Below are 25,740 nucleotides of genomic sequence, written 5' to 3' on the forward strand. Positions count from 1 at the left end.
CTAGAAGTGGTTTTCTAGCTCCTCCTTGGGCATTTCCAGTGACAGAAAACTCACTATTTTATGAAACAGACCCATGACTAATGTGTTACTCTAGTTTCTAGAAAGATAAGCCTTAGACTTGTAAACCCGTGTGTGTTTCTGTCCCACCTGCCTGTTTTGCTCCCTAGAGAGACAGGGTTGCACAACATGGGGCGGGCAGACCCACCTTTAGTCTCCTCTTGTCTTCCTACAATCCTACAAAATGCCATCTATTAAGAAATTCCTTTGTCCCGAACCCCTAACACACAGTCTTATTTCATTTTCCTAGAAAGTCTACCATTTTTGTTTGACTTGACTACACAGAAACTGAGTGTGATCATCGTGCCGATGACGGTGACGATGGTCATGTTTTCGCACGCCAACCAATCGCCAGGTGCTATGCACACCCTTCACATACACTATAAACAGTCGGGATTGAAGTGATTTGCCCGTTATCTACCCAGTGTCTGAAGAAGCTGGATGTTCAGATTCAGGTCAGATGCTAAAGGACTCCGGAGTTCATTCTTGAAAGCCCTGTTTCTTTGTGAAATGGAAGGATCATTGTCTTCCTCTGCGGGTTGTCTGAGACCGAATAAGATGGCTTGTGAGGCTTGAAAAATTCTTCCTGCTACATGTCAGTTACTCATTTTTTAAAAGATTTTATTTATTTGTGAAAAAGAGCGAGAACACATGCACTCGAGAGGGGGTAGGGGCTGAGGGACAAGCAGACTCCGTGCTGATCGTGGAGCCCAATGTGGGGCTCGATCCCACAACCCAGGGATCATGATTGAGCTGAAATCAAGACACAGATGCTGAACCGACTGAGCCACCCAGGCGCCCCTATTCATTTTTTTTTCTTTTTTTTCTTTTTTCAAAGACCGTTTTTTTAGAAGACTTTTCCTTCCCTTTTCTCCTGGTTTCTATTCTCTGGGCTAAATAGCCCCAGATCCTTCAGTCTTCATTCATTCATTCATTCATTCAGCATATCCTTGTGCTCCTTTGGCCCCACTGGGATTTACATTCTAGAGAGGAAACGGACAATAAACAACACAAATGATGACTAAGTAAGTCACCTGCTGTGTTAGAAGACAGGAAGTGCCACGCAGGGGATGGGTGGGTGAGGCCGGCGGGGTAAGAGGAACGAGGAGATTGGGGGCGGGTGCTGGTGGTTCATGTACTATGGCTGTGTAACCAGTTACCCCAAAACTTCATGGCTTAAGTCAACAACGATCACTTATCATCTCTCATGGTCTCTGGAGTTCAGAAATTTGGGACAAGGCATAGTGGGGTGGCTTATCTAGGCTCACAGTGCCTTGGGCCTCAGCCAGAAGACTCAAAGTATGGCCACTGCCATCATCTGAAGGCTCATGTACTCAGATGTCTGGTGGTTGATTCTTGCTGTCGACTGGATGCCTCTGCTTTTCTCTGTGTGGCCTTTTCCACGTGACACAGGCTTCCTCACAAGGCAGAGGCCAGGTTCAAAGATAGAGCTGGTAGAAGCCATATTTTCTGTTCTGACCCAACCTTGGAGGTCATGCAACATCATTCCCACCACATTTTGTTGGTCAAGGCAATTTTGAAGTTCCAATGGCATTTGAAGAGAAGGAAAGTAGACCGTGCCTGTTGATGGAGACACATCAATGTCACGTCCTGGGAAGAGAATGTGGAATGGGAGACATGTGGGTGCAGCCATCTTTGGAAAGTGCAGCCTGACGTGGTGGGCAGGGTGGGTTCCCTGATGTGGTAACACGTGAAGAAAGATTTGAAGGAGGTAGAGGAGCGAGCCATGTGCCTACCTCTACCTGGGCCAGAGTGTTCCAGGCTAAGGCAGGAGTCTGTGCAAAGGCCCTGCAGTGGGAGTGAACCAGGAGCATTTGGAGGCTAGTATGGCTCGATGAGAGTAGCTGAAGACCAAGAATAGTAGGAAGGGTGGTCTGAGGTAAGAGGGACGGTACATGGAAGGCTTTCTAGTCCACTGTAATTACTTCGGCTTTTCTATGAGATGAGAAGCAAAATGGAGGAGTTGGGTTTTCTGAGCAGTTGTGTTTTAAATGAACCACTCTGACAACCGTGTGGAAAACAGCCTGGGCAGTGAGGTTGCAGGCTGGGGAAGGACAACAGAGGAAGGACGAGTTAGGAGACTCTTCTAGAAACCCAGGCAAGAGGGGTTAGTGGCTCAGACAGAGACAGTGGCGGTCAAGGCAGTGGCCACAGGCGGCGGATCGTGGATGCATTCTGGAGTTACAGCCCAGACAGTTTCCTGATGGATCGGCTGCATGGTGTGAGAGAGAGAGGAGTCAGACATGCTGGGGCCATTGCATGGACGGGACTGTCATTTTCTAGAAGAGGGGAAGCCAAGGAAACAGTTTTTCAGGAAAAGATCAAGAATTTAGTGTCTAAGCCCGAGACCTTGATTAGATATCCAAATAGAATTGGGGAGGGGGTAGCTGGATAACTAAATACAGATTTCTGGAGAGAGGTCTAAGCTGGAAATAAAAATTTAGGGGTCCTGGGCATTGCGATGTTATTTAAATGGTGTTCCTGGGAGATAACAGCCAGAGACAGAGGGTAGACATGGAGGAGCCCTGAGGCATCCCGCCTCTGAGGAGTGAGGGGAAAGGGAAGAAACCAGCTGGGAACACCAGAAAGGCATGGCCAGGAATGTCCTGGAAGCATTCACAAAAGCGAAGGATATAATCACTGCTTTGATGGGTCAGGAGAGAGGGGTCTGAGAACCACACCACTGAGCTATGGCGCAAGTCATCAGCAGCCAGACAAGAGCCCTTCTGGAGCAGCTGGGGGTTGGATCCCCCCCGCCCCACCATGGAATGTGCTCAGAGGCAGGGGGAGGAGAGGAACCAGAGAAAACAAGGATAGACAGGTCTTGCCCTGAGTTTTGGGCAAAGATGAGCAAGGAAACAGAACGGGAGCCAACCAGGGAAGACGAACCAAGAAGAGGTGTTTTTCCTTTAAGACAGGAGAAACAGGGGCACCTGGGTGGCTCAGTGGGTTAATCCTCTGCCTTTGGCTCAGGTCATGATCTCAGGGTCCTGGGATCGAGCCCCACATCAGGCTCTCTGCTCGGCAGGGGGCCTGCTTCCTCCTTCTCTGCCTGCCTCTCTGCCTGTGTCTGCCTACTTGTGATCTCTGTCTGTCAAATAAATAAATAAAATCTTTAAAAAAAAAAAAAAAAAAGACAGGAGAAACAACAGCACGCTTGTATGCTGTTGGGAATGATCCAGTATCTTCCAGAATGAAAATCTGGCCTTGCAAGAGAGAGAGAGAGAGAGAAGGGACCCTGGGATGATGTCCTTGGGAGGGCCCTGCATATGATTTGACTCCCAGGACCCTCACTCTCCTCCACGCCGAGTGGGGTGTGGGTGGGCATGGGTGCTAGGAAGGAGGCTGGAAGGAATCCAGGAGTGAGTATATCAGAGTTGCTGCAATAACGTGGCCTCGTGGCCACCTGCTTTGATTTCCCCCCACCCCCCACCCCCCACCACCGCTCACTATAACAAGGATATGGTCTAAGTGTCGCAGAACGTTCGTATTGTAGGAGAGACGGTGTAAACTCCCAGCACTATAAGCGATGCCGGCAACCTCTCTCCTTCCCCATCTGCCCGCTCTGTGCCACCTTTGTTGGCTCCGACCTTCACCCCCGGCGCTTGCCCTTGAATTGCATTTTTTTCTTAAAGATGTTATTTTGGGGGACAGAGCACAAGGAGGGGAAGAGGGGCAAAGGGAGAGAAAAGCAGGCTCCCCGCTGAGCAGAGAGCCCGATGTGGGGCTCCGTCCCAGGACCCTAAGCTTGTGACCTGAGCCGAAGGCAGACGCTTCACCGAATAAGCCCCCGAGGCCCCCCTCATCAATGCATTTTGTATCAAAAGACACCCCGTCCCCCGCACAAATTCCCATTTTCCACACAAGCAGCCCATAGTCTCAGCACTGTATGTCTGGGCTGGACTGTGTTCTGTTTGGTGTTATGTTTCCAAAACCAGGTTGATTTATGTTTCCCCGTGGCCCTGGGCCGTGTGTTTTTCTTCCACAACCACACACAGAGTGAGCCTTGACGGGTCCTTCACCAGGGTGGTTGGGATTTTACAAGGTGTTCAAATTTCTAAATAACTCGTAAGGCCTCTCACACCGGAGTTCATACCAGAGAAGCTGTGGGATCATTAGCCTCGTCGGCGCTGTTGTTCCCCCAAAGACGGACCAGCAAACCAAGCTTTAGAAATCGCGACTGCAGATTGCAGCACAGTCGTATGGCTTTTTTCCCTCTCTGTATAGAAGTGATTCGGTGGCTCATGAAGTTTGCTGGGCGGTACTGAGGGGCCACTGCCGAGCCCTCGGAGGACAAACAGGGAACTATCAAGCCTCAGGAAGAACCAGAGGTTCTTTAAGAGAAAGAGGATAGAGAGTAAGCCTGGCACATCTGACTATCTGATTGGACACAGGATCCTACTCGCCCCTCATTGTCCCTCTTCTGCATTCTTTCCTTCCAGAGCGGCCCAGAAGCTAAACCTGTCTTCTAAAAAGAAGAAACATCGACCTTCCCTCTCGTCTGTGGCCGAGCCTCCCCTCTTCGCCACCAGCTTCAGCGGCATTCTGCAGACCTGCCCGCCCCCGGCCCCTCCCTGCCTGCTGCGGGCCGTCAACAAGGTGAAGGACACGCCGGGCCTGGGCAAGGTAGGTGCTGGGCGGGCGGGTCGCGCCGCTGGGGGTATAAGGGCGCAGAGCCCGGCTGGGCGGCTGACCCCGGAGGGTGACGGGGAGAACAGGAGACGGATTTAAATTTAAATTTAAATTCACTTGGGAGGACCGTAAACTTTGCTTTGGTTACGTGCACTGCGTTGCCAGTGAAGACCTTCCGGTTACTGGGGTCCGATCGGACGCGGGCAGGAAAAAAGCTGCTGTGCGGTGTTGGACGCGACTGTAACCATTTAAAAAAAAGGCAAAAAAAAGACCGCAGCAGGGGCAGGAGCCCCAGGGAAAACACAAATCCTAGAAAAGGAGGCCCACCCGCCAGCCGAGGCTATTAGGAGATGGGGCTTAGCTGGGTTTGGGGTCACTTTGTTTTCTGGCGTCACCCCCAAATGCTCCGCGTGACGTCACTGTCACTATTGCTCTCTGGCTGGGACATCAGCGGAGACTTCTAAAGATAGTTGACTCCAGAAAGGTGGCCGTTGTGCCTTTTCTCCTTTCCGTCGCATGTAGGATGGGGCACATCCTTGCCGGAGCCTCGCCTACCTCAAGTCATTCGCCTGCCCTTCTTTCTGGAAGGTCGCAGGTCTGGCTGAACACGATGAGGACCCAGCTCTTACTGTGGCCCTCTCCCCTTGACCCAGACTCCGCTGGTCAGGTTCATGGTCTTCCCATAACTCGGAGTCCTTCTGGAGCTTGGGGCTCTCTGCCCCTTCCCTGGGCCCCTTCTTCTCCTCCCTGTCTCTCTGCCTTCTCCCGTGCTCTCCCCACCACCCCCACCGCCCCAGTTTCACCGCCCTCTTGGGAAAGTATCAACTTGCTATGTTACTCTTCCCAATGGCGTTTCAACTTCGAGATGATGTTGAATAGAGCAATGCTTACTCCAGTGGAGTAAGCATCCAGTTCTGGAATGTTCCACGGCATGGGGCAGGGTAGACAGCTGTCCGCTGATGGTTTTCCCAGCCCAGAAGCAGAGTAGGGAATAAAGCTGTCCTAGTCTCACCAGCCAGGACAGAGATGGTGAAAACCTTACAAATCAGGATCCCTCTCTAGGGAAGGGCTCACAGGGGAAGCCACTGAGGGAGAGCAGGGACACCTCAATGGGGCAGTTTGGGGTGGTTGACAAGCCACCTTCTGGGGACGGTGGGCACAAATAAACACAGGGCGTTCAAATCTTTATTTTTCTTTGTAACTGTGTTAAGATACCTATAAGGGGACATTTACCATGTGAGTCATTTAAATGGATGTGGGGTTTTGTTTTGCTAAGGAGTTTGGAACTCTAATGCTGGAGTGGAACTGCCCTGGGCAAAATGGACTTAGCTCTGTAGGCTTCTTCTGGGACAAGGGGACCAGGCAACCAAGGGACTGAAACAACAGAGTGTCACCAGCCAAGAAGATGACCCAGCGCTTGCATCAAAATTGTTTGGAGGGCACTGCTCAGCTAGAAGTGGACTAGATAGTATCCTACACACATAAGCAGGATTATAAATAAGATAAGTAGGTATGAGACCAGGGACAACCACAATTAAGATTATTATCATTAGTAAATGAAAGCTTGCAAATACTCTTATTTTTTTAATGGAAGAGACCCTCTGTCTCACGCGTTTGCTATCCTATATGCTTCTTCCAGTGCGAGAAAAAGGGGTGACGGGCGGTCCTCTGACCAGGAATGGCAGGAGGTCCTGAGTGTGTCTGAGGTGGTGTGTCACGGACTGGGCCATCAGACTGGGTGTCCCAGAAGGTGACCGTGCTGGGGAGCCTGGAGCTGCTGTGGGGGCACCCAGCCGCCTGACCTTGAGCAGGAAAGCACCCCTGCTTTCCCACCCCTGCTGCTTCACCGTAAGGAACTGCTAGTCCTTCCCCTCACGGAGGGACTCACTCCCATCAATGGAGCTCTGTTACAGAACTTCAGTATTAACAGCTCTAAGAAATACGGTGGATTTGACTACGGAGTGGGTGCCCTGTAGGAATCCTGAGGCTGGAAGTAGGGAAGCCTGATGGAATTGCCAGAAGCAAGCCCAGCTCAGCCCTGCCCTCTTGTGCCTCAGCCGCCCCAGGTCTTCCTCCGGAGACCCGGGAGGTTCTCACTGGTGCAGAAGAGGCCGATGGGTTTATTTAGCTCAAACCCTCTCCTTTCATGAACAAAGTAACTGAAGCCCCCCCAGAGGGTAAGAGGTCGTCTGGTGCCCCCTGAGTCAGGAGCATTAAAGCCGTTTTATTTTCTAGGTCTCACTAGGCTGCCACGAGATATACATGAGTTTTAAAATTTGCCTTACCTTGTCTCCAAGAATGTGTGGGGGTCACGGTGGTAGCAAAGGACGCTGGGAGAGAAAGGCCCCGGGGGAGCCCCGAAGAGCCGACGCACAGTGAGATCGGAGGTGCTCCATCGCGTCCCCTGCCGGTGCCAGCAGCTCCCCAGACCGTCCATCACCCAGCATCCGGGCAGCCACTGAGCACCAGTTGAGGCCAGAGCTCTTCCGGATGCCATGGCGATGGAAGACTTTACAAGTAACTTCAGTGTACTTGAAGCTCAAGTTCAGCAAACACAGGAAACACCCCAACCTCATCAGCATCTGGGGCTCTCCTGGGCACACTGATATTATTCCATGGGCACCTGTTATGTGTCAGGCACAGCCCCAAGCTGGGCACTAGGCTTGCAGTCACCGGCACACAAGGCAGAATGCCAGTCCTCACAGCACTTAGAACCTTGTGCATTACTCCAGTCAGTCTTAGGAATCTCACCAGTAGGGTGAGAATCTCACCAGTAGGGCAGCCCCATCAGTTAAGCGTCGGACTCCTCATTTCAGCTCAACTCACCATCTCAGGGTGGAGAGATGGAGCCCTGCTTCGGGCTGCGCATTGGGTTCCGTGCTGGGCGTGGAACCTGCTTAAGATTCTCTTTCTCCCTCTGCCTTTCCCTCCCTGCTCACGCACGTGTGCTCATGCACACGCTCAATCTCTTAAAAAAACTCTTTAAATGAAATCTCACCAATTTGGACCAAAATGAAGGACAATCTGATTTAAGGAAAAGTTGGAATTACTTCCAAGTAATATAAACAAAACTATACTAAGTGGTGTTGTAGAGACATTCTTAATGAATAGATAAAAATGATTAGTGGATGAAAGCAGCTTAGTCCCTGCTTGTATTTCATTGGTTTGGCTTATATGTAAATGATACCTCTAATCTGTTTGAAAATGGCTCCTTCTCCTAAGTCAGTAAACGCTCCTTGTGAAATTTATTTGCACAATTAATTAACATCCATGATTAAGATTCATTTGTTAGTTGTCACAGCTTAGTGTCAGAGCTCTTTGTCTTGGATTACAAGCTTCTAGAGCAAATCACGTTATCTGTTTAACTCCCGGAGTGTGAGGTTCTGCCGTCGTGCCTCCCATGGGCGGCACTTTTGAAGACGAAACTGGTAATGGTGACAGTCATGTCCCCCCATACATTGGGTAATTCTCCTCTTGTCAGGAGAATACCCAAAGGGAAATCCATGAAGCATGAAGGTGCAGAGGAGCCTTCTTTTTCCTTTAGAATTTCTGGGAATGCCTCCAAAGCACGCCATGAGACCTCAGCCCGTTGACCCCCCAGTCGTGTTTTGGGAATATAAGAAAACTCTAATAGGTGAGCGTTAGCAGCAAGAGAATAGATCCAAAGAATATGGAAAGACCCCACAAATTTGGATGGCGTGATCATGAGGAAACATGATGGAAAATTAAGCTGGGGCAGGATGGGGAGGGCTTGTCATTCTTGAGTCACTCAGCGATCATCTGGAGAGGCCCTGAGTCCCAGAAGGGCACAGGACAGCGGAGCTGGTTGGCTGCTCTGGGCACATCCTTGTAAAGGAAGAGGGGAGGGGCGTCCTGATCTCCATGAACTCGAGGCTCCTGCGACAATGTTTGCCTGGCTTGTAGCCTCAGCCCCTGCTCCTGTGCCAGCCATGCTGTTCCCTGCTCCTGGGGATCTGTCCCCCTCACCATCCACCCGCACCCATCTCTGCATTTCTCCGGGGCTTCCTCGAGATGTCTCCTCTTCAGGCCGTGCAGCCGAGAGGCAGGCGACTTGGTGGGGTCCTCGGAGCTGTGATTTAGAAACAGACTTGCTTGTCTCCTGTGCAGTCGAGGCTGGGGCTGTTTGCTCACTCTTCTCAGTCCTTGATTTTAACCCGTCTGTATTGTGTTCATCACTATTTGTCAAACCCAGTAGCAGCGTATTTTGACCTGCATTGAAAGGTATGGTCTCTAAATTCTCTCTCTCTCTCTCACTCTCTCTCTCTCTCACACACATACACACACACACACACACACACACACACACGTCCGGTGTCACCACCAGCTCCTACATTGTCTACATTAAGCTTCATTCTAAACTGTCTCTTGTTTGATGTGGAAGCTCCTAGTGTAGAAAAAAAAACGATTAAAAAAAAGCACGTGAGCTTCTTAGTGAAGACTGTGTCTTTTACAGATTTATAAGCCTTTTTACGGTCAAAGCCTTCCGATTAGAGGCACACCTCAGAGATGTCGTTCGGTAGCAGAGCATTACAGTAAAAGCAAAGATCACAGTGAAGTTGGCCAAATGAATTTTTTGGTTTCTCAGCGCATATAAAAATTATGTTTATACGATACTGTGATCTGTCAGGTGTGTAGTAGTGTTTGTCTTAAAAAAGCTTTAATTCCTTAATTAAAACTACTTTACTGTTAAAACATGCTACCCATCTGAGCTTTCAGGGAGTCGTAATCTTTTTGCTGCTAGAGGGTCTCTCGTCCACGTTGGTGGCTGCTGAGGGGTCGGGGTGGTGGGCGCTGAAGGTTGGGGTGGCCCTGGCGATTTCATAAAATAAGACAAAAGTGAAGTTTGGCTCATTAATGGACGCTGCCTTTCATGAGGGATTTCTCTGGGGCATGCGATGCTGTGGGATAGCGTTGGACCCGTGGGAGAAATTCTCCCAGAGCTGGAGTCAGTCCTCTCAAACCCTGCTGCTGTCTTATCAACTTAGTTTATGGGATATTCCGAACCTCGGTTGTCGTTTCAACGGTCTTCACGGCATCTCCAGCAGAAGTACATTCCATCGACGAAACCACTTGCCTTGCGCCTCCATGAGAGGCCGCTTCATCCGTTCGGTTCCATCGTGAGGTTGCAGCCCGTCCGTCCCGTCCTCGGGCTCCGCTCCTGATGCTCGTTCTCCTGCGCTTTCCTCCCCTTCTGCAGTGACTTCCTTCCCTGAAGTCTTGAACCCCTCAGAGTCCTCCCTGAGGGTTGCAGTCAACTGCCTCCAAACCCCTGTGAATGTTGATATTTTGACGACTTCCCATGAATCACGGGTGTTCATAATGGCATCTAGAGTAGATGAAACAGAAAGGTGAATCCTTTCCAGAAGGCTTTTGATTTACGTTGCCCAGATCCGTCAGAGGAATCACGCTCTGTGGCAGCTGTAGCCAAATGAAATGTAGTTCTTCAGTATTAAGACTTGAAAGTGAAAATTACTTCATGACCCATGGGCTTAGAATGGATGTTGTGTTAGTGGTCATGAAAACAACACTAATCTCATTGTCCGGTTCCGTCAGAGCTCTTGGGTGCCCAGGTGCATTGTCAGTGAGCAGTAATGTTTTGAAAGGAATCTTTTTTCTGAGTAGTGGGTCTAAACAGTGGGCTTAAAAATCTTCAGGAAACCAGGTTGTAAACAAATGTGCTGTCGTCCAGGCCTTGTTGCTCTGGTCACAGAGCAGAGTAGAGTAGAGTAGAGCAGAGTAGACTTAGCATCCCTCTTAAGGGTCCTAGGATTTCTGGAATGGCACCGGAGCGCTGGCTTCCCCTTAAAGTCACCAGCTGCACGAGCCCCTCACAGGAGAGTCAGCCTGCCCTTTGAAGCTTTGAAGCTAGACATTGACTTCTCTCTGGTTGTGAAAGCTCTAGATGGCATCTTCCAGGGCAAGGCTGTTTCATCGACATTGAAATCTGATGTTGCATGTAGCCGCCTTCATGACTTCTCGGAGCTGGATCTTCTGGAGAACTTGCTGCAGCTTCTCCATCAGCACCTGCTGCTTCAACTTGCACTTCTGTCCAGACGACTTCTTTCTGGAGACCTTGTGAATCAATCTCTGCCAGCGTCAGACTTTCTTCTGTGGCTCCCTCACCTCTCTGAGCCTTCCCAGAGTTCAGTCAGGGCCTTGCTCTGGGTGAGGCTTTGGCTTAAGGGAATGTCATGGCTGATGGCTCTTCTGTCCAGACGACCGAAATGTCCTCCGTATGCGCTGTAAGGCTGTTTCGCTCTCTTCTCATTCATGCGTTCTCTGGGGCAGCCCTCGTCATTTCCTTCATGAACTTTCCCTTTGCATTCACAGCTCGGCTCATGCTTGGTGCTAGAGGCCCAGCTTCCATCTTATCTCAGCTTCCACACGCCTTCCGCACTCAACTTAATCACATCTAACTTTTTTTTTTTAAACGATTTGTATTTATTTATTTGACAGACAGAGATGACAAGTAGGCAGAGAGGCAGGCAGAGGGAGAGAGGAGGAAGCAGGCTCCCCGCCGAGCAGAGAGCCCGACGCGGGGCTTGATCCCAGGACCCTGGGATCATGATCCGAGCTGAAGGCAGAGGCTTTAACCCACTAACCCAGGTGCCCCCTAACTTTTGATTTAAAGTGAGAACATGCGACTCTCCCTTTCCCTTGAACATGGAGGCCATTATAGGGTTATTAATTGGCTCAGTTTCGGCATAGCTGCATCTCCGGGAATAGGGGGGCTGAGGACAGGGAGAGAGATGGGGAACGGCTGGTCCGTGGAGCTGTGGGAAGCCACAGGTTATTTATTGATCAGTTCATCGTCCTAGATGGGCACAGTGTGTGACGCCCCAATTACAATAATAACAAAGATCACAGATCGCCATAACAAATAAATGAAAAAGTTTGAAATATCAGGCAAATTACCAAAATGGGACACACAGACAGGCGGTGAGCAGGTGCTGTTGGGAAAATGGCGCCGGGAGACTTGCCACAAACCTTCGATTCATAAAAAACGCAATGTCCAGGCAGTACAGTAAAACGAAACACAGGGAAACAAGGTCTGGCCATGTTGAACCCCTGGGACACTGTGGGGAAGAGGCAGCCAGGATTTCTGATATCCTGATTACAAGATGAGTACAACAAGACAGAAAAATTTGATTAAAATTATTTTTTTTAAGGTACTCCTGTAGCTCTTATTTATTCAACAAGTTGGAATGGCTGGTGTATCTCTCCCTCATCCAGGAAGTGATGCCGGCTTATGTGGAGGAGAATTTCACGCCTTTGAGCCCACCAAGGTCCAGGTTATTTAAACAGTCTGTAGATTGTCAAATTCCTCATTATCGGTTCAAGCATTCTTCATCCTGAAGCTTTATCGGAGAGAACGGGGAAAGATCCGGCCAGCCTTAGACATTCATTTCAGGTATATAGAAATGATGGAAAATTCTGGATCCCGCCACTCACTCACCAGCCACTACTCCATCCTTAATGCTACAGATGGGAAACGTGACTCGTGAGCTCTCTATTTCGGTGTGCTAGAGGGGGGCGGGAGCAGGGGGAAGAATGCGTAAATAATACTGCATAAATAATACAAAATAATTCATCCGGACGGCTAGCCTGATAGCTTTGTAAATTAAGTTGTCAGCTCTTCTGGGGAGTAAACTCATGTGACCTTCTACTCCCTAATTACAGATATTCCTTTCTCTGCTCTGCTGGTTTTGTTTGAGTCTGCTGAGCTCTTGTTCCTGGAGTTTGGTTCTCTGTCCTAACTTTCTTTCTTATTCTGACTCCTCCTCAGAGCTGTACCTGAGGAGAGGAAGCTTGGAAAAGATGTTCCAACTGGTCCACCTGGGTGGGTCCTTCCCACCCCCCACCCCCCACCCCCCAACCCCGCCTACCCCGCGGAGGTTTCCATGCAGTCCTAGTGCCCTCCCATCCCAGACTCTAGGGGCTTTTCCAAGGACCCAGCTGCTTCTGGAGCAAACCTGGATGCCCTCAATCATGGGGGCTTTCGTCTACACCTCCTAGGAGGCCACTCTTCACATTAAGCAGCTCTCATTCTTGCAAAAGACAGGGAAGTATTAGAAGATATTCTCTATTAAAGGCCACTTGGACAGAAAGGGTCCCAGTAAAACACATATAAAGAAAGTGGGGCGGGGTGCTTGGGTGACCTAGTTGGTTAAGAGACTGCTTTCAGCTCAGGTCATGATCCTGGAGTTCCAGGATTGAGTCCCACATTGGTGGGGGGGGGGGGGGGGCGCTGCTCAGCGGGGAGTCTGCTTCTCCCTCAGACCGACCCCCTCTCATGCTCTCTCTGGCTCTCTCTTCCTCTCTCTCTCTCTCAAGTAAATAATAAAAATAAAAATCTTAAAAGAAAGAAAGTGGGGTGCCATTTTGCTTTTCATTCCTAGCATGAGTGCCTTTAGTACTGCTGGCCAACTCATATGGAGGTAGTTTGCCGTTGTCTTTATAATCAGAAGGAAAACTAGAAGGGTAAGCAGCACGTTTCAGCTTCATTAGATCTGATTTTGGACAGGAGGGTGCATCACCATATATAAAATGCTCCATTCGGGGCTCTCTTTGCCAGGGGTTATCTACAAAGAACAAACTGAGTGAAATGGTTTGCAGGTAAGCAGGGAGGAATCATTGGGTTCTGTGGCCCGGAATTACCTGTTTTATGTCTTGGTCCATTATTGAAGTGTTCAGAGCTCAGGGAAGGGAAGAGATTCTTAGGTCCATTTTCTTCATAGAGCTACACTGTCTAGTTCTCTGAACTTCTGCCTGCCTTAGGTGGAGCAGGGGGCCTTCTGAAACTTTCCAGCTCAAGCTCCAGAGATGGGAAGTCCTCTAGACCCTGATCTCCATGGCCGTGCTGCAAAAGAGACCTCTGTAGGCAAGGGAGCTTTGAAAGCCTTGCATTCCTGCTGAAACAGCTTCTCAGTTTCTCTCCCTAGGTTGTAAACTTCTTGGGAGAAGGGAATCCTGTTCCTGCCATCTTGATAGCTCTTCGTGGCCAGCTTCCATGTTATGTGGGAGAAGGGAGAAGTTTTAGCTTACGAAGCTGATCGGTCATGAAGGCTTTAAAGCACAGTTTGCATGAGAGATGATTAATCTTTTCCCCCATTTTGTGATTTTCAGCCTCAAGTCTACCAGCTTTTTTTTAAGGGTATTTTTTTAAGGTATTATGGAGATGGTAGGCGTTGTGTGTATGTGTGCATGTGTGTGTAGACTCGCAAGCATATAGAAAGAGAAAGAGGAAGGTGATTTTTCTGAAGGGACTATTTAAAGGCCAGAAACCTGTGCCATAATTGGATAGGTTTGGGGCCTCCTGGAATACCTGTAATCCTAATTAGCATCCTGACTTATGGAATGAAAGCACGAGATGAAATGAGGGAATTCTCTCTGGAATAAATGCCACGTTCTCAATTAACCAAAGGGCAATAAGATGGATTATCATGTCAGACTAGGGCTTTTGATCATTCTTTGTCCAAAAACCACATTTTGGTCAGGCTCAGCACAATTAGACAATTACTGATATCAAAAGAATGGGAATAGTAGGTATATTTTAAGCTAACATTTCTCCAATCTTATCTTTCTGGGTCTTTCTCTTTCTAATGGCCGCAAGGAAAGTTAATCATGATTTGCTATAATTATCCCATCAAAATGGGATTGATAGTAATGCCGTATAAAAAATGGCGAGTCCAAACTGCTGAGTTAATTAGAAAGTTTCCCTTTGTGCCTCAGAGTTGGAAATGCTGTTCTAGCTTCCTGAGTGACTCGCATAACAAAACGTTTTTGAATTCCTTTCTAATGCTTCACTGAAGGAAAATGAATCATTATGGAAGGGGGGGAAATCATTCGGATGCATTCTTAAGAGCAAACCATAATTTTTTTGAGATTGCTAAATAGTTGCTGAATTAAAAGTCCTTCGATTACTCATTCTCTCCCATGGCTTTACGAGTCCATCTCAGGTCTGTTCTGGAATACCCTCTGAGCCCGTTTGGCTGCTAACCAAAATGCTGTATAGACTGGGTGGCTGAAATGAGAACTTATTTCTTCCAGTTCTGGGCACTGAGAAGCCCAAGGTCAGGGTGCTGGCAGATCTGGGATCCAGGGAGAGCTCCCTTCCCGGCATGCACATGGTGGTCATCTTGTCATATCTCACGTAGAAGACGAGGGAAGACAGGGGGAGAGGAAGCTCTCTCATCTCTTCTTAGAAGGGCACTCACCCCACTGGTGAGAGATCTACCCTCCTGCCCTAATTACCCCAGTGGCCCTCCCTCCTCATACCATTACCTGGGGATTAGCATCTGGACATAGGAATTTGGGGGAGCGGGTACCAACTAGCAGTCCAGTCCGGAACACTGACCTCTAATTAGAGTACTTGATCTCCCAGATAAACAATCAGAAATAGAACCATTAGAGGAGCTTTAGTGCTGGGGATGGGATTCCGTGCACATTCTTTTCCTGTTGGCTTGGTCTGCTCTGTGCTCCAGGCCACAGCCAGTGACTCCCGTAGACACTTTGTCCCCTGGAGCTGAGGTCTCTTTGCCACTACTGGTGAGATACTCGGTGGGTTCCTTCCCGGGGCATTGTACCAGCTGTAGCGAACCCGAGACTTTTTTTTGCCGAGACCAGTGATGATAAAAATCAGTCTCTGTTTCCCAGGGCTAGCTCCTTCAGTTCTCTTATTCCAGAGTGCAGGCTTGCTGGCACAAGACAAGGGAAGGAGCGCTCTTGCTTGCGCTATCCTGATGCTCCCCGGTGGCCCAGCTTACTTGCACTGCCTTGAAGACCCAATGGGTACGCATGACCCTTAGTCTGGAGCAGTTCAGACCAATGTGGGGCAAAAGTCGGAGGACTGAGACGGTGAGTTTGGGGCAGCTGTAGTGGTGGATGAGCTGCGGGCGGCGAGGCACTGGGAGAGCCTCGGGTCTGTTGTGGAGCGAGTTGGGAAGAGGATCAGGCCGGCATGTTACCTCCAGACACCCCCCCAGCCATCACCACTACACAAAACTCTTTCTCTCTGAGCCTCAAAACAGGAAGCCCTCGATGGAATATTGTGACTATTTTGCAGGGAAAAAAAAGAGGAGACTCTTTTCTCCCAAGGGTTATTTCCTTCAGCTGCTGGGCCAGATGCTCCCTGACCACCCCAGCAATGATTTGGGGAAGGAGGAGTAAGAGCCTTTGGGAATGCCTTACCGTGGGGGGAGCTGAGAGGGTTTGCTACTCTCCCTGCCTCTCACTCCATCCACACTCATAAGAAGTGGAGAAAATAGCACCCTCATAGGACTCCAGGACAAATAGAGCCATTCAGACCACCGCTGGCTCCACAGCCCTGAAATGGCCGTGTGCTCTGGTTACAAGTGTGGGAGGTAGGGTGTCGCATAAGGAGTGGATGTGGGAAGCCCAGCCCAGGAGGGCATGCAGGAAACAAAAGACCGTGATCCCACCTTCCCCAGAAAGCTTGCTGTCATCTACAGGTCTGCTCACCCTTCGCTTGGTTGGTTCCTGCCAATCCAATGGATAGTGCGGGAATGCCATTTCCATGGGAACACTTTCCCTGGTTAGGGGACCCAACTTTCTCTTCTTTGTATCTAGTACCTTTTGGATGGCTGATCTCCATCATTGACTGTTTAATGGATATCTGTTGACTATAAACTTCTGGATGGCAGGGTCACCTCTCTCTCGTCCCCTTTCAAAACCAGAGCACTACACAGGTGCTCAGTTAATGGTAGGTACATAAGGTTTTCAGGGAAGCAGAACCAATAGGATGTGTGTGTGGTGGGGCGGGGGGCTGGCAAATCCAAAGTAGAGACCCAGGAGAGGGCTACAATTCGAGTCCAAGGACAGTCTGCTGGTAGAATTCCCTCTTCTTCCAGGCAGGTCAGTCTTTTTTCTAGTAAGCCTTCAACTGATTGGATAAGGCCCACCCACAACCTGGAGGGTAATCTGCTTTACTCAAAGTCTACTGACTTAAATATTAATCTCCCCCCCAAAACACTGAAACATTTAGGATAACGTTTGACCAAACATCTGAACCCTGGCCCAGACAAACTGACACATAATCTTACCATCCCATAGGTGAATGAGTGGAAGGATGGAATCATGCCCTGGGTCTCTATTGGCCTGTGGTGATCCTTCACTTCTGTGTGTGATGCCTACAACTGCTGTCACCTGGATCCCCTCAGAGGTGGGCAGTAGGAAGGACGTGGGGAGAGTTGACCCTGCTGGTAGACAAGAGCACTGAGGTTCAGAGAGGACAAGAAGATGACCAGATGGGGAGACCGTGCATCTTGGTTCCAGTGTTCTCTTCCTGATCGTGTAACAGAGATCAGCCGTTTCCTTGGGCCAGACCCTGGTGAATCCTCATTTCCACCCTGGGGGTAGGGTCTGTGATAATCACCCCTCTTTTACATCTCAGGAAGCTGGGACAGATTCGAGGCATCTGCCTGAAGTCACTGACATACCTGGTCCACGGTGGAGCTGGGACACGAAACCCAGTTCCGTGACAGGCTCCCTATACCACTACACGATACCATCTCTCTGCACACGTCCTGTGTCATTTGGTTTCAGAGAAGGCCCGGTGTGCAGACATGCCCCACTGCAGGGGTGCAGCGGTATGTTTGGGGCGTGGACACGAGGCTGGGTCAGGTGAGGGAGGGCCTCCTCTGCTGCCAGGGTCCCACCACTCTCCCCTTCCCTCGACATCCCAGAGAGCTTTGCCTTCGTCGCTGTGTTCCTTTATCCCCTGCACCGAAAGCTATACTGGTGTGGATCGCCTTCTGTGGTTTCGGGGCAATAAAAACAAACGACCAGCGAAAGAAAATTAATATCCAGGATGATATTTTAAAGGCCCAAACAAGCAAACAAACAAACAGAAACCTGTTCTGAATTCTATGGGAGAAAGAGCCCTTGCACATCAGCCCAGCTCCAGAGTAGTGAGAACTCAGGGCCAGAGCTGGTGGGGCAGGGGACGGGACCCCTGCAGCTCACTGGGTATTTAACCCCATCCTGGACTGTATTGAGCTATCCGGGTGATTCAGTCCCAAGAGAGTTCTGTCTAGAGCAGCAGATCAGGGACAGAAGAAATAGCTGCATTTCGACTTTTGATTAAAGATGTCTGTCTTGAGTGTGCATTGAGCGATGGTTCCTGGAGGCAGTGTGAGGAGAGGGCCCACCCTGAGCCCCTTGGGCCTGCCCTCTCTGCTGCCTGCTCTGCCTCCTTTTCCCTCACTGTGGGTCTGCATGCCTGCTCCCGTCAGCATCCTGTATCCGCCGCACGCCGGCTCCCTCTCCACTCTGATGTTCTGTGCCGTGCTAAGCCCCAGCACCGGTTCTTCTCCTTAGCTTGTTTCCTCCACCGAGTCTTTGGTCTGCATGAGGCTTTATACCTCTTTCATGGCCCCCAAAGGCTTAGCTGTACACCTGGCAGGGAAAATCTGCTGAACTGAAAGACATTAAAATACAGAACATGGGGACACCTGGGTGACTCAGTAGGTTAGGTGTCGGACTCTTGGTTTCGGCTCAGGTCGTGATCTCAGGGTTGTGAAGTCAAGCCCCTTGTTGGGCTCCCCACTGAACATGGAGCCTGATCGGGATTCTCTCTCTCTCTCTCCCTCTATCTCTCCCCCTGACTGCATCCTCTCGTGCTCTCTTTCTTTAATAAATAAAAAATAGAGAGTATGACGATTTCATTTCATGATTATTTCTCCTGCTTTTGCTTCCTTTATCCCTCGTTCATTTATCCACCACCCACTCACCCACATGTCTGTGCAGGTGACGGATACGGCATGCATTGCGGACCTGCCGTGTCCTAGTTGCTTTGTGGCTACACAGATGAGTTCGAAATGACCTCTGTCCTTAAGAATCCCGGAAACTGCTATTCAAGAGAGTTAAAAATCATTCTAGGTCGACAACGCAAACTAAAAATACCTATTATTATTATCTTCACCTTGCTGGCTTATCGTGGCAGATAAGGCTGAAATTTGTGCAAGATAATTGGCTTCCTGGGGAGTTTTCTTCCTTACTTCTTTCTACTGAGTACACTGTGTTATTCCTGCAGGATTCATACTGCATTGTGATGGCAACTGATAGTGTAGCAGGCAGGAAAGAACGTAGTTTTATTTCATTTTTTAACACACGGATGTACTACTGCAATTCCCCTGCAATTAGTTTGTATGAATGAATCACGGCAGCACGTGAAGCATTCGTATTCACACGAACTCTTTCCTGGGAGAATGCACCTCTCCTTTGCTTATGGAGAGGAATTGTGCTGAAAGCATGTGCTAAGGAAATTGCACTTTCCCCTCTGAGGTGGGGTGAAGTGAGGGGCTTTGTTCAAGGTCAAAGAGAATGCTGGCTCCTGCTCTGGGTTGTGCCTTCCTACCTTGCACAATTCCAGTGTTGCCTCCTTTGCTTTGGGAATGCTCCTGTTATGATGGGGAGACTGGCAATTGTAATAGGTCGGGTTCTGGCGCTATCCTGCAAAATATGTGTATTTGCAAGTGGAATGGTCTGGAGTGGGGAGGGGAGGTGGGGAGCAAAAGAGAATGAAAAGGGTTTTGTATGAATTAGAAGTTTTTTTAGTTTCAAGCAACACAAGCGCAAAGTGTTTTAGAAACAGGAAATGATGAGGGGTATTAGCAGCTCCCGGAACAAGACCATGGAATCTGGGAGCCCTGGAGCAAAGAGGTGCTGAGTGCTTCACACTCTCTCTCTCTGTCTTCAGTTCAGACCGGCTTTTGCCTCATCCAGCAGCTAACAGCTCTCAAGTATTATTACAGTTTTCCCCAGACCAGACATGGTCCAACCTTCTCTGGCCCTAAGCTTGAAATTCCAGGCAAGGGCTGGTGTTGGCCTAGGTTGGGTGTGGGGGGACTAAGAAAGCGCTGCTCCCACCGGGCTGCAGTGAGAAGGAACATGTCCAAGTAGAAGATGATGCTGCCCTCCCAGAAGGAGACAAATGAAGGTCGTCCCCTGCATTTACAGATGCTTCACAGGAAGCATGAATTAGCACCTAGGAGGAGAGGTCAGTGTGGGGAGATGAGGTGCCTTAAAATCAAACATAACCTGTGTCAGACCCAAGCCGTAGCTGTTGAGTCTTTGCTATGTGCTCGTGAAATATAAGGAGTTCTCTGGGAGTTCCTGTTGTGGACCACTATTGTACAATCATTAAGCAGTTTCCAGGGGAGAAGAACCATGTGGGTGTTCAAGAGAGTTTAGAGCAAAGCTGCCATGGGAGTGAAACAGGGTGATGGACATTGGGGAGAAAATCTAAGGCCTTGGACACCTTGGAGGAGAACTTGGGTGTGGCTACACCAGCGAGCACCGACGTCCTTGCGGAACTCAGAGGAGATGGACTCGCAGCCCTGGGTCAGAGCTCCGGCTTGCAGGAGGCACTGGTTCTGGGCAGGCAGTCTGCTTTCCACCAGTTAATGCTGGCCACAGTCAGCTTCCACTGTAAGACAAATGTTGCACAGAAATGCCTGGATTTCAGTCACATCAATCTTGATGACAATGTTCATTTTTCCTTTTATCAATTCCCACCATACTCACCACAGCCATCCCACTTCCCTAGTGGTGGGGGGCTCCTGGCCAGAACAGCACAGGCTGCCAAGTAAACCCTTGTAAGATTACACTGTGAAACATATAGCGGAGTGGCAGTAGTGTCACTCATTCCACAAGTACCCAGAGCCCACTCGGGAGTACCAGGCATTGTGGGGGAGACACCTGCTGTGCAGTGGAAGCAAAACACACGGGGGATTTTTTTAAAATTTTATATTCTAGAATATTCCAAATCACTTGAATAACATCAATAATTGGTCTTCATGTGTATTCATCTTCAGTCAGTGGAAAAGCTGAACAGGTTCGTAGATTTTAAGTGGATGTGAAGCCTGAGAAAGGCTGCAGATCTCTTTAAAGAAGGGTGGCCAGAGACAGCTCTCAGTCTCTTTGCTTTTCTCATCACCACTGAGAGCGTGAGGAGTCGAGGATATTCAGGTCAGTGTAGTGGACAGAACGTGAAATTAGAGAATGTGTGTTGGAATCCAAGCTCTCCTCCTACATTTGCTGGGTGACCTCAAGGAGGTGTCTTGGTCTGTTCAGGCTACCCAACAAAATGCCACAGAAAGCCACTGAGTGGCTTTCTTTATCTTTATCTTTTTTTTTTTTAAAAGATTTTATTTATTTATTTGACAGAGAGAGATCACAAGTAGGCAGAGAGGCAGGCAGAGAGAGAGGGGAAGCAGGCTCCCTGCTGAGCAGAGAGCCTGATGCGGGGCTCGATCCCAGGACCCTGAGACCATGACCTGAGCCGAAGGCAGAGGCTTAACCCACTGAGCCACGCAGGCACCCCCACTGGGTGGCTTTTAAACAACAGAAATTTACTTCTCTCAGCCCCGGAGGCTAAGTGTGAGATCAGGGTACCTGTGTGGTCTGATGGGGCCCACTTCTAGGTTATAGACTTCTTTACCCTCCTGTGGCAGAATGGGCTGGGGGACTCAGTGGGGTCCCCTTTATAAGAGCACTAGCTCCATTCCTGGGGCACCACCTTCATGTCCTGATCGCCCCCCTCCATGGCCCCAACCTCTTAAATCATCACCTTGGGGGTCACATGAATTTGGTGAGAACACAAATGTTCAGTCCATAGCAGGAAGACATTTATTTCTCTGGGCCCTGAGTTCCTTATCTGTGAAATGGGGACAGTATTCATCCTTCCTCAGAAGGTCATGGCCAAGTGTCCAATGACTGCTGGACAAAATGAGGCGCGTGGCCGACTTTGAGCTCTGGGAAAGCCTCCTTCGTGGGGCCTGCGGAGCTCAGGATGTGACGCTCCAGATCAGGGAAATTGGAACTGAGAGTCCTGATGGTCCCCGGGTGTGGAAACTTCCGGTGGTTGTTCAGGAGATGGGTGCAGGGGGATGGGAGTCCATGCTTAGGTGTGGAGCTAGGATTTATATGGTAAGGGGAAGATGCACAGGTCAGATGCAGATATTTTTGGGTAAAGATCCAATTTGAGGCCAGTCTCAGAGAATGTTCCTTTAACTAGAGGTGAGATGTTTAGCCAACAGTCCTCCATGGTCAAGGGGCCAACGACACTCAGGGGCATGGTAACAGCTCTTCCTAGGGGGCTGGTTCCTGGCAGCCTTGGGTTTCAGGGACAAGAAATCCATCTTGGATACCAAAAAGGCCCTTGACTCTGAGAAAGCTAGGGTCCAAGGATCAGAGCCAGGGCATGAACTGCCTAGATGCTGGCCCAGCAGGTGACTCCCCCACAGCTTCTCGGGCTCCTCTTGGGAAGGACAGCTGGGGACAGAGCCTGGATTTTGCCCACGTCTGCCCTGACACGGTCCAACCCAGATGCTTCATGCTGCTCCGTCCCGCTAATCACAGGATCCCCAGCCAAACTGTCCCTTGCCTTCCCTCGAAAATCTAAATTACTCAGTCCAGCGCAAGGCTGCTCCCCGCCCTCCAGCCTCACACCCCCCGACCCCCTTGGACTCCACTGACCAGCTTCCATGCTGTAAGGAGGGCCCTCTTCCTCTGGCTTCCAAACCGTTGGTCATGCCACCTCCATCCCCTACCCCACCTTCCTCCTTCAGACTTGAATTTGGGTGTTGCTCCTCGCAGGATTCTTCCCTCTATTTCCCGAGGCCTCTTACTGGACACACAGCACCCTGTGCGGGTTCCAATTCTGCATTTATTCCGCTGTGTTGGATTTCACCTCCAGCCAGTCCCCACGTCTTTCTGAAGGTGGAGATTGCGTCTGACCACGCCCCACCCAGGGCGGAGATTACATCTGACCACACCCCATCCAGGGCGGAGATTGTATCTCACCACGCCCCATCTAGGGTGGAGATTGCATCTGATCATGCCCCACCTGGGGCGGAGATTGTGTCTGGCCACGCCTCATAGGGGGCGGGGATTGCATCTGACCACGCCCCATCTAGAGCGAAGATTGCATCTGATCATGACCCACCTAGGGCAAAGATTGTGTCTGAGTATGTCCCATTCCACCGTCCCTCCCCCTGCCCCTGGGTGCTGCATAAATGTTCACTCAGTATGAGAGACAGGTGCAGGGACAGGGTGCCCACCAGGTCCTTTTCCCGCCTGTCCTCTCAGAACACTGCTTGAACGCTTGCAGCCACCCTTTACTTGAATAACAAGGTAATGCTTGAGAAAGTCACACTTATTTGGAAGGCGAAATGCATGACCTTGTCACTCAGACCTCCCTCCCAGTGTCTCACTTAGCCCTGGGCTTGGGAAGTGCTGATAAGGGGAAAGGGTTAGTCACTCATTTCTGCCAGGTGATGTAGTTTTACAGAAGATGCTCTCAAATCCGCGGTGGGAGTCAAGGCAGAATTTTTATCAGATTATAAGAATAACAACACATCATTATACTACTCCTGGTGTTTTCTCAAAGCCTTGACATACGCAGGCTCATAGGACTTAAATTACAATGTAAGGAATTCTCATTTTACTACCAAATGGACAGTGACTGACAACAGGTTTTGTTTTCTTCTTGGGCTCCGCTATTCTTTTCCATCAATATTTTTTACATTTTGGTGCCAGACAAGTGGTTCTGATGCCATGTCATGCTCCCGTCTGCTCATCTGCCCTCAGCCGGACCAGGGGTGCGTACCTCCCCATTCCTGGTTGCCCTGGACAAGTGCTGCTGTTCGTCCCCTGAGGCTGGGCTCCCACGTGACCTGCCACCTGCAGCCCCTCCCGCTTTGAACCACCTGCTTGAGCAGTGCCTGCATCCTGTGCGGACCTTGAATGGTGCGGGAAGGGGCCGTATCTTTCATGGCCTGCCTCGGTACCTACTCATCTGAACAGGCAGAGCCCCGCTGCTTCAGTGCACCAAGCAGCTGTTGTTTGCAGTCCCCCTCTTGGAAGGAGACCCAGACGCCCCCAGATTGTGGCCCCGGCCTTTACTGAAGAGCTTTCCTTCTGGTTAAGAAAAGAGAAACACTGATTGAGATCTGCGTGTGATGCTGGGCCCGACAACCTGCTCTTTCGTCTCCTTCCCGGGAAAGAAAATGTAGCTTACGATATTATTTCGTTTTAATTCTGCCATGATACTTGTTTTAAAAGTCGGAGATCACCGGATGTTAATCCTCTTATTATCTCCTGTTGCTAATTATATTAGAAGAAGGACAGGGAGGGAACTTGAATTTTGTGATGATTTCACAGAGTAGGGAGGCTTAAAACATCTCACTTAGACTTCCTGGAGGTTCTCAGGAACCCTTCCGTTTCTGGGAAGATACAAACGTGTGGAACCTGGCAGTCTCCCCCTCCGGAGGAAATCTGACATGTGAATCTCCGGTTGTCAGACCTGCTGTCAGAGGAGCTGTCTGCCCCCGGAGACATCCTTCCCTCCGGCTGCCGGCTCCCTCTCTCCGCCACCCCTCGCTCCCTGTCCCAACAAGGTGGTTTTTTTGTTTTTTTGTTTTTTCCCAGATGAGGAGGACCCGCTTCTCCGTCCGGGTAGCCTCCCCGAGACAGCCCTGTACTCTGGAATGAACACATTCTTCACTTCTGGGTCTCCCCTTCAAAGCTCCAGTCCCCAAGGGGAGCCAAGCTCAAAGGGATTGCAGGCCACACCCTCCTCATCCCAGGGGAGGCTGGGCTGGCAGCAGCCAATGCAGACGTGGTCAATAGAGGGGCAGCGCCTTTGAGGGGAAACCAGAGCTGCCCCGCCGAGGCTCATGGGTGTTCAGGGCCGCTGGGAAGCTTTTCAGCTCGTGGGTGGTTGTTTGTCGTGAGGGCCATTCAGGACACAGGAGGCAGTGCCGAAACCCAGCAGCACAAAGCAATTTCCAGCTGGATCGTGGCTGATTAGTCATGAACCAGCAACGGTGCAGCCACGAGCTGACAGCAAGTAGGGGGGTGGAGGGGGAGAGTTGGACATTTAGGAAACCATGTGGTGTGTGTAATGCTCCCCTCCCGGGGGGAGAGCAGACCTGAAAGAGGGAGGCAGAGTCATCTGTCTGCACACAGACCAGGTTAGCTGAGGGGTCGGCTGGGTTCCTCTGCAGAGAACCTCTCGAACCGTCCATCATTCTGACTCGGCAATGATATTTGCATCCTTGCAGAAAACGGGAGAATGTTCTTATTTCTGCTGAGATGATAATAGCCACTAATACTTACGTAGTGCTAACTGTGCAAAGTGCTGTGCTAAGTGCTTTACATACATTGGCTCGTTTGCATACACAATGCATCTGTACAACCAACTCATTTGCATACACCATGCATTCTCATGCATTGACTCATTTACATACATAATGCATATATAATGTTTGCATACATTAACTCGCTTATATACATAATTCATTTGCATACTGTCTTAGTCTGTTTGGGTTGCTGTTGTAACAGAATACCGCAGAATGGAGAGGGGGCTTCCACAACAAACATCTCTTTCTCACAGAAAGTTCTGGAGGCTGGTATCCAAGACAAGCCCACTTCCTGGTTTGCAGACAGCCATCTTCTCCTGCATCCCCACGTGGTGGGAAGGGTGAGGGAGCTCTTGGGGGTCTCTTCTCTGAGGCCTCCGCCCTCACGTCTCATCCCCTCCCCAAGACCCCACCTCCAAACACCAGTGTGGGTTAGGCTTTCAGCACCTGAATTTTGGGGGGGGACACAAACATTTGTTTGGTCCCTAACACATGTAATATATTTACTATGTTAACTCATTTCAATCCCCTGTTTTGCTGATGAGGAAACAGAGTCAAGGGATTCCACGCCTGAAGTCACAGGGCTCAGATCTGGCCTCAGAGTCTCAGTTGCTGGAGTGGTTCGATTTGGATCAGTCCCCTAGCTGGGCACCTGTCACCAGCTATGGCACAGGTGGGTGCCTTGTGGTTTGCTGGGCGCCCGTCCGCCCGCCTGATCCTCCCAGCAGATGGACAGAACCCTTTACACACCAGCTGTAAGCTAGGGCTCCTGGTCATTGGGGGTGGGAGGGGGTTGCTCAGAGGGGATGCCAGGGCCTGTCCTGCTCTCTGTGGCCTCGTACTC

General features: G+C 50.0%; 1 protein-coding gene across 2 annotated transcripts in view; it reads left to right on the forward strand.

Moving 5' to 3' along the window:
• KIF26B (kinesin family member 26B) overlaps nt 1–25,740 on the forward strand; it is a 412,466-nt gene that overhangs the window by 289,774 nt on the left and 96,952 nt on the right. For both annotated transcript variants that reach the window (XM_059412563.1, XM_059412564.1), the window contains one exon: nt 4,521–4,704. In XM_059412563.1, coding sequence (XP_059268546.1) covers nt 4,521–4,704 — 184 coding nt within the window. The remainder of the gene's footprint in view (nt 1–4,520; nt 4,705–25,740) is intronic.

Source organism: Mustela nigripes, chromosome 10 (assembly GCF_022355385.1).
Source record: "Mustela nigripes isolate SB6536 chromosome 10, MUSNIG.SB6536, whole genome shotgun sequence".
NCBI classification, from domain to species: Eukaryota; Metazoa; Chordata; class Mammalia; order Carnivora; family Mustelidae; genus Mustela; species Mustela nigripes.